This window comes from Opisthorchis viverrini (genome assembly GCF_000715545.1).
Source record: "Opisthorchis viverrini unplaced genomic scaffold opera_v5_219, whole genome shotgun sequence".
In the NCBI taxonomy this organism is placed as follows: domain Eukaryota; kingdom Metazoa; phylum Platyhelminthes; class Trematoda; order Opisthorchiida; family Opisthorchiidae; genus Opisthorchis; species Opisthorchis viverrini.
The window spans coordinates 681,249-695,406 of NW_008751875.1; the positions used below are offsets into that span (position 1 = coordinate 681,249).

General features: G+C 44.7%; 1 protein-coding gene across 1 annotated transcript; it reads right to left on the bottom strand.

The window, feature by feature from the left end:
* Positions 1–217: 217 nt before the first annotated feature.
* T265_08442 (hypothetical protein) lies at positions 218–10,204 on the bottom strand (the record flags this gene model as incomplete). Its single annotated transcript, XM_009174243.1, has 7 exons — positions 218–439; positions 490–610; positions 1,092–1,308; positions 4,443–4,712; positions 6,100–6,312; positions 6,674–6,942; positions 10,098–10,204. 7 exons carry the CDS (start codon positions 10,202–10,204, stop codon positions 218–220), a joined length of 1,419 nt encoding a protein of 472 aa, XP_009172507.1.
* Between the last annotated feature and the right edge of the window lie 3,954 nt (positions 10,205–14,158).

Consider the following 14,158-nt stretch of genomic DNA (forward strand, 5'->3'; position numbering starts at 1 on the left):
GCTCTAATAAGAGTGAAACTCGAGTCCAGTGCTTCCCTTTGGTGTGGACTCACCGAGATAATTACGCCAGAACAGGAGAACGGCCGTTCAAACGAGAGTGGTGTGACTACGAACAAAACATCTATCCCACAAAACCCCAGAAATTGCAACCAAAAAGTTGCCTAAAGGGTTTCAAGCGTGTGTCACGCTGCCTGACTGGGAAGTCCTGATTGGCGGATCAATCGACCGTCACAACCAGGACAGTTACTGGGTCGTCGTTCGATGAGTCGGGCACACCAGTCACATCGCTCAAATGTGAACACGTTCGCCTGTTCAGACGTGGAAATTCATATTTGTCCAGCGTGCGTTGGCGGAGTAGTGGTTGCACGCTCGCCTCGCATGTCAGATGTCCGGGGTCCGAATCCCGGCACGGCCACTGGATATGCACTGCTGATGAGCTCTAATAAGAGCGAAACTCGAGTCCAGCGCTTCCCTTTGGTGTGGACTCACCGAGATAATTACGCCAGAACAGGAAGACGGCCGTTCAGACGAGAGTGGTGTGACTACGAACGAAATACTTACCCCATAAAACTCCAAAAACTGTAACATATTAACTTGTAGACTCCTTAACCTTTAGTTGCGGGCCAAAAGCTAGTGGGCACACCGCCCAAGCTGGCAATGTGCAAGCTAGCTGTGCAATGCAGCAATGCAAAGGTACCGGTAAATTCATTGTGCCACCGTAGGGTGTGTTCAAGCCCCGACACGTCCAAGTATATGCACTGCTGATAAGGTCTAATAAGAGCGAACCCCCCATTTAAGGTAGACTCACGGGAATAATTGCATCAAGCCAGAAGAATGACTGTTCAAATGAGAGCTATGTCAGCGCAAATTCTGCAAATTTCGCAATTCCCTACAACATTTGCACGTGTTTTCCAACTGTTAAACGTGATTCGTGCCAGACGGGTTAGTGAGTGTTTGCAATCAACCGTTGGCTTCCCACACTTCGCCGCTCGACAGGACGATGAATAGATCAGGAAACCAGCCCAATCCGAGGGAAGAGACTCAGCGTGTTTTTGGCAATAAACGATGATACGATACAGGAAACTACTCACAAGGTTGCTGAAAACTCTTCGACAGCAACCTTGTGAGTGGTTTGTGAAAACATACTGCGATATCCCGAATATCGTGCCAACTGGAGCATGAGGCGGCTTGTGTGCAGCACATTCAGTTGTAGAATATCATAAACGAGAGATTCAGTTGAGTCTCTCGTGAAAACCAAATTGATTTGCAAATGATTATATTTCTCGATGATACGGTAAGTTCTTACCCCTTTAGACTTCTTATGTGTCCATCACCTGTATAATAAACAGAACACAACAATTCTGGCTTATATAAACCGTAACTCAGAAACCGGTGAAGTTAAAGCATAATTCAAATCAATAACTGACATAAAAATTAAAAACTGAAAAGGCTCAATCTTGTATCTACAAGCGGAAATTGCATCCACTGTCGGCCAAAGCATATCATACTGTTCGCTTCCGGGTCCTAGTTCTGACCGAATTGGGGAGGGGAGACAAAAAGAAAGCCGGTCGTTTTTGTTCGGTTTGCTCCAGTATCACATTTTTACAGTGCTGAGTTTAAAAAAACGGCTATGCGAGTTGTGACAGAACAGCAGACTATGCGAACTAGCCGAATTTTACATCGATTTGACTAAAGTTCATCAAAATCGCTGCTAACGAGCTTAGCTGGGCGACAGTTGCAGAGGTCAGCACATGAGAAACTAGGCTCAACAAGATAGGAGCTAATCATAGTAGGCAACAGAAGTCCACATCTCGTTGCATTCATGCAGCTAGCTATGTGAAAGGAGTACCAAGCAGTCACATGGGTCAACTGCGCGCAATTTTTGAAATCTCCAACCAGCTTCGAGAAAATTCACGTGCAGTCTAATCTGAAAATATAAACAGATCTTGGTTCCATCGGTGTCCAAATTAGCTTGACTGTCTAATAGCAGTTAGTCGTTCAATACTAAGCAGCATTTACCCAAGTGAACCACTTCAGCTGGGGTGCGCCGCTGCCAACCAAGTCCTGCTACAATTTGGGGGCATCTGCTTTCGAATTTTCGAAGGCTTTTTTGACACTTTGCGTGGTAAGACTCTGTACCCGAGCGGTTTTCTTGGTCACACTGATGAAAAATTCGCCTTTAACATCACAGATTAGGCAGTTTTACAGAAATCAATTTCGCTTTGGTGTTTCACTCACCGAAGTGACATTTTTTGTTCTCATGGGACTGAGGCACAAGGGAACTAAACATTGTACAGTAAAATACTTTCACACTGCCAAAGAATGATGCATGATTTTTGACATTCCGTTATTGATTGCCCAATATTGGCGTGGTTTCATGCGAATATTCCAGGGTGTTCTTTGCATATTTTCTGGATACCGTTAGAAAAAGTCGTCTTCAGAACGAAAGAACTGGTAAACTAGGAACCACTGTATTCTAAGCTCCAAATGTATCACTATTGTCCGCAAACGTTTCTTCTAACATCCATAAAAGAGTAAACAAATTTACGGAATACAAAACAACCGCAGATTCATGCGTAGTACTGTTCTAATACAAGACCCTTTTCTGGTCCAAATCCTTTTTGCTTTCTTGATAGTTGCATCTCGGTTGAGGAGGCCGGTGACAATACGTCCCTTCAAGTATGGTATAATCCTATTGTCTGACGTACGAAATTACAAGTACGTTCCGGTCTTTGTATGTAAACTCCATCGGCTCGTACTTGAGTGGAGTTTGGACACATCAACTATTTCAGCATATGAGGGAGCGGGGTTGTGGATATGGAATAGTTAGGATACAACTATTTCCCATAATCTCAATTGTTTTGGACCTCACGTAACCCCTGATGAACTATCTTTGAAGCACGAAGGTGCACGTCTTTTCGCCAGGTTGTAAAGATCACTGGTTCTATCTTCTCAGGATAGAAAAGCCCTGATATAAAATATTTGTCGGCGACAGTTAGGGGAAGGATAAAAAGACTGAAAAGCAGGTACTTCCGACCACGGAGTGTACAGTCTTGCAAACGAACCTGGTCAAGACAACCTCCAAACCACCTGACGCACTGATGTACGTTGAAACGATGAATTCACTGAAAGCACTTGGCATGTCGTTCCCATCTGAGGGATACACGGAAAGCACACGCTTGTGTTCTCAGTAAACAGTTTTGCCCATCCTCTCGTAAGTGAGGTAATTCTATACTGAAAACCCGACAAGCACAGTACAGCTGTTTCATCCTTATTGGGAATAGCAAGCAATGCGCATCTCACGAAACTCCAGAGAGTCTAGAACCCGCGACCTCCTGGCTAGTAGTTTGAGCAATTAGCCACACGGCCACCAGGGACTGATCAGCAGTGTAATTTGCTCGCACATCCATCTGAGAAGTCGTTGCTTGAGGAGCCAGTCAACATGTGTGACCGCGTGATATAGACCCCGGGAATGAAGCATGAGCGGCGCTATATTGGCTGATCAGCAGTTTGACTAACTCGCACTTAGACAGAATATAGCGCCGCTCATGCTTCATTCCCGGGGTCTATATCACGCGGTCACACATGTTGACTGGCTCCTCAAGCAACGACTTCTCAGATGGATGTGCGAGCAAATTACACTGCTGATCAGTCCCTGGTGGCCGTGTGGCTAATTGCTCAAACTACTAGCCAGGAGGTCGCGGGTTCTAGACTCTCTGGAGTTTCGTGAGATGCGCATTGCTGATGATTCCCAATAAGGATGAAACAGCTGTACAGTGCTTCTCGGCTTTTCAGCATAGATTGGTTTCACTTACAGGACGAAATCTCCACACAAAAATCCAAAATCGCCTCACATTGCCAAGGATTTTGCCAATCCCCTCATCAAAACGAATGTTTGGGCAATATTCTCCTGATGCACGCGCTGCCCTCGTCCTGGACGAAGTAACCCTTGAGCCTGTTCTCAGTGAATCATACAATCCTCTACGCCGCAGCACATTTTCTCCAACTCAGTCATGCCGCCCTACGGTGTTAGCAATACAGGCTCCCAATGATACACGATCACATATACCTTTAACTACTTCACGCAGTGAATAACTGTCACAGACTGGACTTTTAGAATAGGAATAGCTTGTTGAAAACAATAGGATCAATTGCTCTTTCACTTAATACTTTATGCCGAAACTGCAACCTATACGGTGCCAGGTGAACTATGTCGTTACCTTCCGGTGAGCAAACAAGGAGTTCACCCTAAGGAACTAATCTATATGGAGTGAAGTCGAGTGATGGAAAGCGTTCCGACAGATCGACTTAGATACCGTCTTTCCCTGGAATGAGTGCTGTGGCATGTGTCCAAAAGTTCAACGACCGTCAATTTAGAGACAAGTTCAGATAGTCAACTTATCAGCTTCAGAGCATTCGCTTGATCGGAAGTATGTTCTTACAGGAAAGTATGTAGAATTCAGCACTTGGGGCTTCTAAACTTGTTCCGTATTCGTTGTTTGCCACAACCCCAATGCGCAGAGGAAGATCTCTTGGTAAGTTTACAAAGGTCATGGTTTTTCTTTGCGTACTCTTCTCCATTGTAATCTCCAGTTCACTATAGAAATTCACTGTGAAGCTGGTTGCATTGCTGTGTGTCCACGAAACCGTCACCACTCCTTTACATCGGTCTATTTGCAGGGCCACATTGCTCGGAGGTTCTGGGAAGTTGCCTACAATGGAAACACAAGAATTAACTGTGAGAAATCAGCAATAACAGGCAACTGCAAAGGAACTTGTTTGCTTGTCTGTTTATTGATCCCGCTATTTTAAACTTTTATGCACTATGTTATATTGTACTGTGTGTATTCAGTGTGTACTCGTGTAATTTACCCGTCTTAACATTCTGAGCTTTTCAGTTTGTCAAAGCCAAATTAGGGCTTAAATGCACATTCTGTGAACATATTCGTAAATAATAAAACGATTGGTCGATATTCGAGTTGTCCCATGAGTTTAAAAACTTTTGTCTTTAGCAGAGTGACGTGGTCAGTGCATAGTTAGTTTCACCGTATTGAAGGGGTGCATCTCTGTGTGAGCATGGATTAATTCTGCTTTTGCTTATAAAGATCGTACGAAGTTCGAAATGGCTGAAACAGTCAGGGGGGTGTAAACCGAGATTAGGAATCGCAAACGGGATCTAGGCGAACAAACAAAGAAAGCAAATGAATTTTTGGTGGCAATCAAACGTCCAACAGTAATAGGACACGGACGAAGAATAGATTTGCGAAAGTTGAGAAGCTCGAGGCAGGTAATAAGAGTCATATCACACCAATCGGTTACTTAGATAACGAAAACTGTGTGGAGCATAGTAAAAAGAAATAGAATGAAGGGCGAGAATGTGGGAAAGTCTTTTGGTATTGATCAATTTGGTTTGTGGTGTTGTAAAATCAGTAGCGAAGAGGATTCATGTACATGGGTGGTTGCACGAACCCTAAGCCACCTAAAGCACAGGTAATCTCACTCCCTTCTCCTACTCAGTTCATGTACTCTAGCACTTACTGCCCCAAACACAGACCAAAAAATTTGGCCAACAACATTCGGGAGGAATATTTACACAATGTCATAAGTTGAGTGAACACGGCTTCTACCTGATCCAAAGTGATGTTCCTTTCTCTTCCAACGCATGAGTCGTGAGCAGTAGTAATGATCACCAATCAGAAATAAACTTTGACCTAACCTTCAGCACTTATTAAGTCTACCATATGGGGAATAACCCACTGGCGTCGTGGAATATCGATAGCTTGGATGCACTGTTTGGTTGGCTGGCAGCCTTAAAACTCGGTCAAACTGTCACCTTATACACTAGCAAAGAGCATATTACTTCGCATTGATAGATATTCCGAATGGTTTCCATCTATTTATTTAACGACGACTTGTTGATCAGTTCCGAACTAAAACTATGGTCTCCAATCTGATCTATACAAAAACTACGTGGCCACTTAAAACAGTCCACACAAGAGACTAAACACTCCAGAATGTCATCCCTATTGCTCAGTCGTTCAAACCCTGATGGTTTCAATCAGATCAATTATTGATTAGATCCTCTGGGATTCAACCTACCTCCCAGGTCGGATTCCCCGCTTGTTTCACTTCTTCGTTGCAGACAAACCCCGGCACCCGGTGAGTCACATGAATTCAACCGGTCGTTTGTTTGAATAGGGCGAGGGCTGTCGGGTGGACTGCGTTCGACCCTGCCCATCGGAGTCAACGCGGGACCCGACTGTGGTTGGTCACGGGACACCCGTCCAGAGACAGCACGTAAGGCTTCCAGATCTAAATCAGAAATAAGGTAAAGTTATTCATTTCAAAAGACGAATAATTCGTGTGTATGAATGTCTGGCCTAGTCAGATTCTGCGATGAAATTAGTCGCCTACCAGCTGAGCATAGAGAGAGACATATTGTAAACGTTTTGCAATCGCAAAATAATATTGCTTTCATTTCATCCAGGATTCTTCTGGCCTCTGGTTACATCAGAGACACCAGCGGTCAAGCTTCGCGCACTTGCATCTCGTAATTATCCTACTGAGCATTACAAGGTATCATCCTATGTTTGGTAGGTAAATTTCAAAAAACCAGATATCGATTGCTTGAACCTGGCTTACGGACGTGCATTTATTCGCGGACCATTCTTACCCGTCAGTATGATTGTTTGTTTGCCGATTACTTCTGGACCCGAACCAATTGCGTTATGTCCTTGAACACCAACAGTCAGGGCCACACCCTTAGGCAGATCGTGAAGTCGAATTTCTTGTTCACTCGTCTCCAAAGTGTTCACAATCACATTGTTCGGATCGTACACAGTAACGGTGAATTCGGCCACAGCACATTCATGGTCATAATCCCAGGAAACCATGACAACACTGCCATCCGGCGTCGTCGTTATCCTGAGATTAGTGGGTGCTCTGGGGACTGAAAACGAAAAACAAGTGGGACAGTAACAGGTTATCCTGATCCAGCGAACAACCATCAATTCTTAGCGAATATCTACTCATTTGCAAACTAATTTGGCTTTTCGGGAGACTTACCCGGAACTCAGCTCAATCTCTCGGTTTTTATGTTTTAAGGCAACTAAATGTGCTGCACCAGGCCACCCCATGTTTCAGTCGCTACGTTATTCGACACACCGCGACACATACATGCACTACTCATAAGGTTACTGAAAACTCCTCGACAGCCCACGACCAGTTTCGTCCTTCTTGGGGCATATCAGGCAGGCGCAGTCCCCGAGTTCTACTTGAAGCCAAATTGCACGAGATTAGCGAATATAAAATCATTCGCAAACCATTTTGGTTTTTCGAGAGACTCGGCTGGAACCCAGCTGAATCTCTTGATTTTGATGTTTCCAATTCTGTACAATTCTGTATCCAGTTCTACCTTGCCCATGTCAATTCGTTCGAAAAATAATATACCGAATTGTCAGTGAAAACGCAACCAGGCGATTGTGGTCACTGCAAGAGATGATGGACTATCTCGCGTTCGCGAGTTTGTTACCAAACGAGGATTCCACAGTTACATCAGTTTTTGACCAACGTCCTCTGCTCCTGTACGATTTTTAAGAATGAAATAAGCACAGAACGCAGGAAGTCATCTGGCATGTTATGGAATTATACGTTGAGGCAGACTTCTAGACTGCAGCACTACTCGGAGGCTACCTCACATCTTTCTGTGCTCTATCAGCTACTGCGGAGTGAGGGGCGTGATTCAGAAATTACAGCTAAACTAGTGAAGCCTCATCTCATTACCGATTCTCAGCAGGTCACTTAGATTTTAGGGGTTGCGTTTTTCGGAGAGGTTAGACTCAGCACTATACATTTTCACGCGAACGGGGCATCTGGCGTGTGCAAGTAGAATACTTGTCACAGTAATGCACGGCTCATTAGTAAAACTGAATGAAACGACGTAGGGGATTCGTATAGGAACACCATGGGGGTTAAAATTGGAATGAAAGCGTGACATGCAATTCCGGTGGCGTGGCTCAATCCAGCAAAACGATGGCGATTCTTATTCACACGGTACTATTACAGGGTGATTGAATAAAACTTCCCGTAGACCCATTCCTGTCCCTTCTTTTTGGAGTTTATCCTGTCACCTGTATTAAAGTTCATAAACAGCACAGAGGTGGTCAAGGCTTTTTCAAATAGACATAGAGTTAACAGGGAATCCAACTAGAAGTCTTATTTGACCTTTAAATGATTCCTTTAACCAAGTGTACAGTACAAAACAATGATTCAATGAATCCTAACGATATCTAGGCTCAGTTGATCGCATGAGCCACTTCTACCGGCCACACAAAAAAAACACCTTGTACTTTGGGCTGATATGCGCACCTGTCAAGATTTAAAGATAACTCGATTCGCTATCAAAAACGCCGCAACTTGGTGAAGAAAATTCGAAGCACTTCCATGCTCTCCATATCGCTAAATTTGGAACCTATACGACTTGCAACATACCCGAAATGCTCCACAACCTCGGGTGATTCTTTTTGAATTGTAGGTGGCGCGTTCAATGACCGCGTGTTTAGTAACATGACTTTACACGACTTTTGTGGGCGGAAAGAGTAAGTCAAAGAACGTATTGCTTTTATCGGCTCATCCACAGGCACGTGTGTCTAACTTTACCACCCCGAGACGAGAATGACGTTGTCTCTATACTCCGGGTCAAGTCGGTCTTGAAGTCGAATAGGAAAGGAAAGGGCATCCTTGTCATGCACCACTTTTTTACCGGAGCTTTTAGAAAGCCCCGGTTTAAGGACGAAAGCCCTTGCTGCGGAGTTATTTGTTGGAAAGTGTCAACTGAACAGTTACAGACTATTGGACAGAGAGCAAAACTCTGGAAAGTGTCAACTGAACAGTTACAGACTATTGAACAGAGGAGCAAAACTCCCATATGCATATTGTTTACAAAAACTGAATATCCCTCTTCTCATTGAATGCGTCTTCCTGAACTTCCCCGGGATATTCATTGACTGTTAATCAGTTGCAAGCAAATGCTACAGAGCGACTCCACAAATTCCGTAACAGATCTCACTTTTCAAGAGACGCATAGCGGATTTACGAGGAAACGCACTACTCGCATGCCCCCATCAGTAGTATCACCGTTACACCGGTATACTGTCACACGCTGACAAATGTAGAAAACACGAGAAAACTTATTCACAGACACCCGAGCGACATTCCTTGTCAGGCAAGCCTTTTGAGGAGAACGGACAGGTTAGCACAGTCCGATGCAGCATGGAATTCCAGAATTGTGGATCAGCAACACGACGGACGCCACTGGTGAATCCAGACGATTTCGCGGATGTGATCAACCCGAACTTCACCAGTCCTCATTTTTCTTGCCACTCTTGACCAATTTTTCATCAGCCATCACGAATCGATGGGAAACAAATAACTAGCAGTTTCGTGACAACTATACTAAAGTTTATCCCTCTATATTCCCAATAATCGCGGTGGTCCCCTTTTTGAAAACGCACACTATTGTCAAATCGGTTGGGCTACCTGGGTCAACCACCCCATTAGAGACGAAAGGGTCAGAGAAAAGCTGACCAGGGATGCATTTCAGATAATATATGCGGTCGAAAACTTCGACAATGAAAATGGTCTCGAGTTCACTATCCGGAGTTCTAATGCGGTTTGAAAATCAGCTAAATAGCAGGAGTTTGCTAAGAGAACCGTTTTAAATGGCACTTGGTTCGTTGACCAGTGTATCCTTCTTTATTAAAGTTGATCAGGCTAACTTGGACCCAAGTTGTTTTGTTCTCGTTACACTGATAAACAGGGAAAAATTTTGGGTGTCAGACTTTCTCCATTTCCTCAACTCCCTTGGCCTTTCTTGTTCATCAGGCTTGACGACTGTCACCAACGCCGATTTCCACTTGGCTTTTGACATTCCACCGAGCTGAATTGTGTTCGGTGCCGGCATGAAAAGTTCCTCGAGATTCAAGCGAAAGTATCTGTTAATCCAGCACCCAAAGTCTGAGTGAAGTTCGCTGTATTATGCCTTTAGCTTGTCGTATCATGGCAATCATGAAAACTGTCTTTGGTGATGTTCGAGTTACCGCCTGATGAACAGGCAACGATTAACTTGTAGCTTGTGGGTCTCCCCCATACGCTTTGCCAAGCGAATCGCACAATGACGACCATCAGTGTGTATGCAGCCGGACATGGCCTAGAGAGATACAGTTGTACTGTTTACAGCACAACCCGTTGCAGTTGCCTAAGAATCGCCGGAGGTGTTCGACCGGGAGTAAGAGGAGATAGGTGCGGCAGCCAACTAAGCGACTGTGTCTGAACGTTGAACGTTTGCTTCCTATATGCAACACACATCAATTTCAGTTGAGTTGAGCTTACTAGCACTGATAGCCTATTGCTCCAGGTGAATGAGCTCGGGTTTGAGCCCCGAAGATAGACATCGGCGTGTCTAAAACTGGCATGAGGGTGTTACAAACGAATGAAGTTGTCATTGACAAAGAATCGGCCCACAAGAAGAGCAGCATTAGTGGGGCTAAGGAGTTGAAGAGTAAAAGATTCCGGACGAGATGAAGAGTGGCATAAGCAGCATTATGCCTTCGCTGCAGAAAACGATTAAGACGAGTTGGCTGATAACACCGCCTGGCAGCTGGTGTTGCTGAGATTATTTCTGGTTGCGTTGAGGACGCCAGCCGAGATGCTACCATGGCAGATAGCAACTTCGACCAAACCCTGTAAATTAAAGCCTTGGTATGAAATGTAGGCGCATTGTGAGCACAGCCTGAAGGGTGAGGAGGCTGTGATGGACAAAACAACGACTAGCTTGGTTTCGGAGACTTTTTGAGTCTGGCACGGAAGTCTCCTGTATAAGTGTATGGATTGCAGAAGCGCACAAACCGTCATACAACGGCAAGGTCCAGTCACGTGGTGACTGCTCACAAGAGATATCCTGACCACGCAACCACTCTTGGTAACGAACAAGACTCTTGGCTGCTGGAAAGCAAAATACAAAAACATTGAGGACCAATGTCAGATGGTTCAAACGTTTGTTGGGTGGGAGAAACGATCCGTTTTCTTATAAACCTGTGTCCTCAAATAAATGGAATTCATGGAGATCTTTGAAACTCATGGAAAATTATGACTATTCTCGTCCGGGTTGACAGCTATCGTTGTAGATAAAGGGGGAAAATTACGAAAAAATTCCAACTAATGAAATGCACTACTCATAAGGTTGCTGAAAACCGCTCGACAGCCCACGACCGGCTTCGCCTTCCTTGGGGCTTAGCAGGTGTATATTCGTTAATCTCGTGTAATTTGGCTTGAAGTAGAAAATAAGGTTGACGGGAACTCGGGAACTGCGCCTACCTGATGGTCCCCAAGAAGGGCGAAACCGGTCGTGGGCTGTCGAGGAGTTTTCAGTAACCTTATGAGTAGTGCATATATGTGTCGCGGTGTGTCGAATAACGTAGCGACTGAAACATGGGGTGGCCTGGTGCAGCACATTTAGTTGCCTTAAAACATCAAAACCGAGAGATTGAGCTGAGTTCCGGGTAAGTCTCTCGAAAAATCAAATTAGCTTGCAAATGACTGTATATTCGCCAACTAATGAAACTTTGAGGTAACATGCTTTGTCGGTTTTCTTATCAGGTGAACATTTTTCCGTATGGAATCCTTATTGGAAAACTGTTCCAGATCCAACAAAAGCATTCGTGTTCGTCGAATCCATTGGTGTCCCACTAATTGTTCTGAGAAGAGGGCTTGTTTTGCTTCCTGCGCTTAAAGACTAACGAAGGTGACTCAAAACCCAAGACTATTACGATTGCATGCTAAGCGTCTGCACGAAATGTTTCAAAACACAAGCATATGCATGCAAAGTTGTGCAACTAATAAGGAAGGAGGTTTACCTTTGTCTATCCTGAATGTTGAACTTTCCACTTTGGGACCGGCCCCAACGAGATTGTATCCAAGCACACTAACCAGTAGTGTCACGCAATGTGGCAAGTCGGTAATTTCCGTTCTACGAGAATTGGTTTCCACTGTCTTGGAGAAAGATCCGCGCTGTTCGTAAGCGGTTACGCGAAAACCAGTGGTTGCGCATGCGCCGTCATACTCCCACGTGACGACTGCGAACTTAGCTTGCAATGTTACCAGAACTGACTTTGGTGGAGAGGGAACTGCAAAATTGTCAGGTTCGCAAGACAAAATTACGAACGATTCGGTGCATTTGAGGTATAATCACTAGTATTACTCTTAGAAACAACCTTGACAAGTACGCTCTGCAAATCCGATCAGCTGTGGTCTGCCCACGCACTGACAGGTGTAATCAAACGATATATTCGTTAGAAAGGGGTGAAATCCCATCCATGTTTTCTCTGTATAATCAAGCGGAGAATGCATATTTTGTAATGAAGTTTGTGCCCACAGGAATGCATTACGCTGTTCGGCAAATATGTCTTCAGACAGTATTCCTATGTGCATTGCTCTCACTAGTTGGCACCTATGGACTGCTCAGAGACTGAAATTCATTATGTTTGTAGCAGTGATGAGAAGTTGGCAAACTATCATAATTTTGGCAAGCAGAACAACGATCAGCACGGCCTTAGGGTCACAGTGGCCACGGGATGACCTTGAAACCAATATATGACGTTTTTCGTACACAGCAGATTGTGATCTCTAAAGATTGGAGAGCGAGGGACAGAATCAAAAGGCGTGGGCAGTTCTATTAGCACAACTTTTGCCGGTCACAGCAAGAGGTGCATTGACGAAATTGAGTCTTTACATAGAAACCCAAAAAAGTGCAGTTTCTCATGATGTGGATGAGAAGGTCACAGTCGACCTTAGGGGCGGGGCGAGCAAGGAAAGTTGAGGTGGGGTGATGACATATGATGGACAGCGGATTTATTAAAGTTCAGAATAGGCCGAACTTGCTCACGTGCATGGCTAGAAGTGGTGCAAATGGAAAAGCAAGCCACCTACCTGCATCAATTGTGAATGGTGATCCGCTCGTCTGTGGACTTGATCCAACGTTATTGCGCCCAAGCACGGCAGGCCTCAGTGTGACGCACACCGGCAGATCAGTGACCGTATGGCTAAGACCCCGTGTGACGACGTTCGTTGAGAAAGAGCCTTCCGGTTCATAAATCCGTACCTGGAACTCGGAAGCTAAGCATGCACCATCGTACTCCCACGAAACAGCCGCTCTGGTAACATTCACTTCCGCTGCTGCCCGAACAGACATTGGTGGTTGTGGAACTACAAGAATGTATAGAATGGAGTGTAAAAGTATCCAAATCAAATTAGAAATCGAGCAGTTCAGTCGATCTGAGTGGCTTTCTTTTATGCGGTTGTCGATCATGTTGAAGAATGGAAGTGGTTCGCTGACCGACACAAGTTATTTATTACATAAGACGGGGTCCCATGGCTTTGGACACAAAGAACTCGCGATCAATTCCCAAGTATTCGTTTGGAGAAATGACTTTGGTTCTTGTATACCGGCCGAACCAAGCCTTATGTAACTTGGGTTGGGTTCTGTCAAACCCAACAAAGCCGGTGGCGTGCTTTATGGCACACATGCCTTTCCAGAGAGAAATATGTGAGATAATGCAGGTATGCCGTGAGTAGGGTTATGAGAATGTGTCATTGAACGGGATTCCGAAAAACGCTAGAATCTACGCGCGTTTTTATCTCCTGGTTACCATCTATGCAATGGTACCAAGTCCTAGGAACCTCAGACGAGTTCCAGCACGTCGGTTATTAACTTTAGATTTTGCTGTTTCTTTCAGTGGTCTGAAATAGGTGTTGATTGTGAACAAAGGTTGTCAGGGTAGATCTAATATAGAGAGAAGGCTAGGTGCCCCATTCTCATAACTGGTGCAGGGAGAAATCTAATTCATGTTGTCCACTAACATGGTGCAACGGAGATTCATCACTTGAGCCTAAAGTGTCGCCAGTGCTGGGCGACCAACATGTGGATGATTCAAATGGCTGTTTGGCTCAGACTGTACAGTAAACAGAGTCCCATCGAAAGAGGAGATGAATGCGCGGTGGATATTATCCCGGATGATGCTTTTCGATGGAGTTAGGAACATATCTCTAATGCGTCTAGTGAGTAGGCCACTATCTTTCTAATGAATGCATATACATACAATGT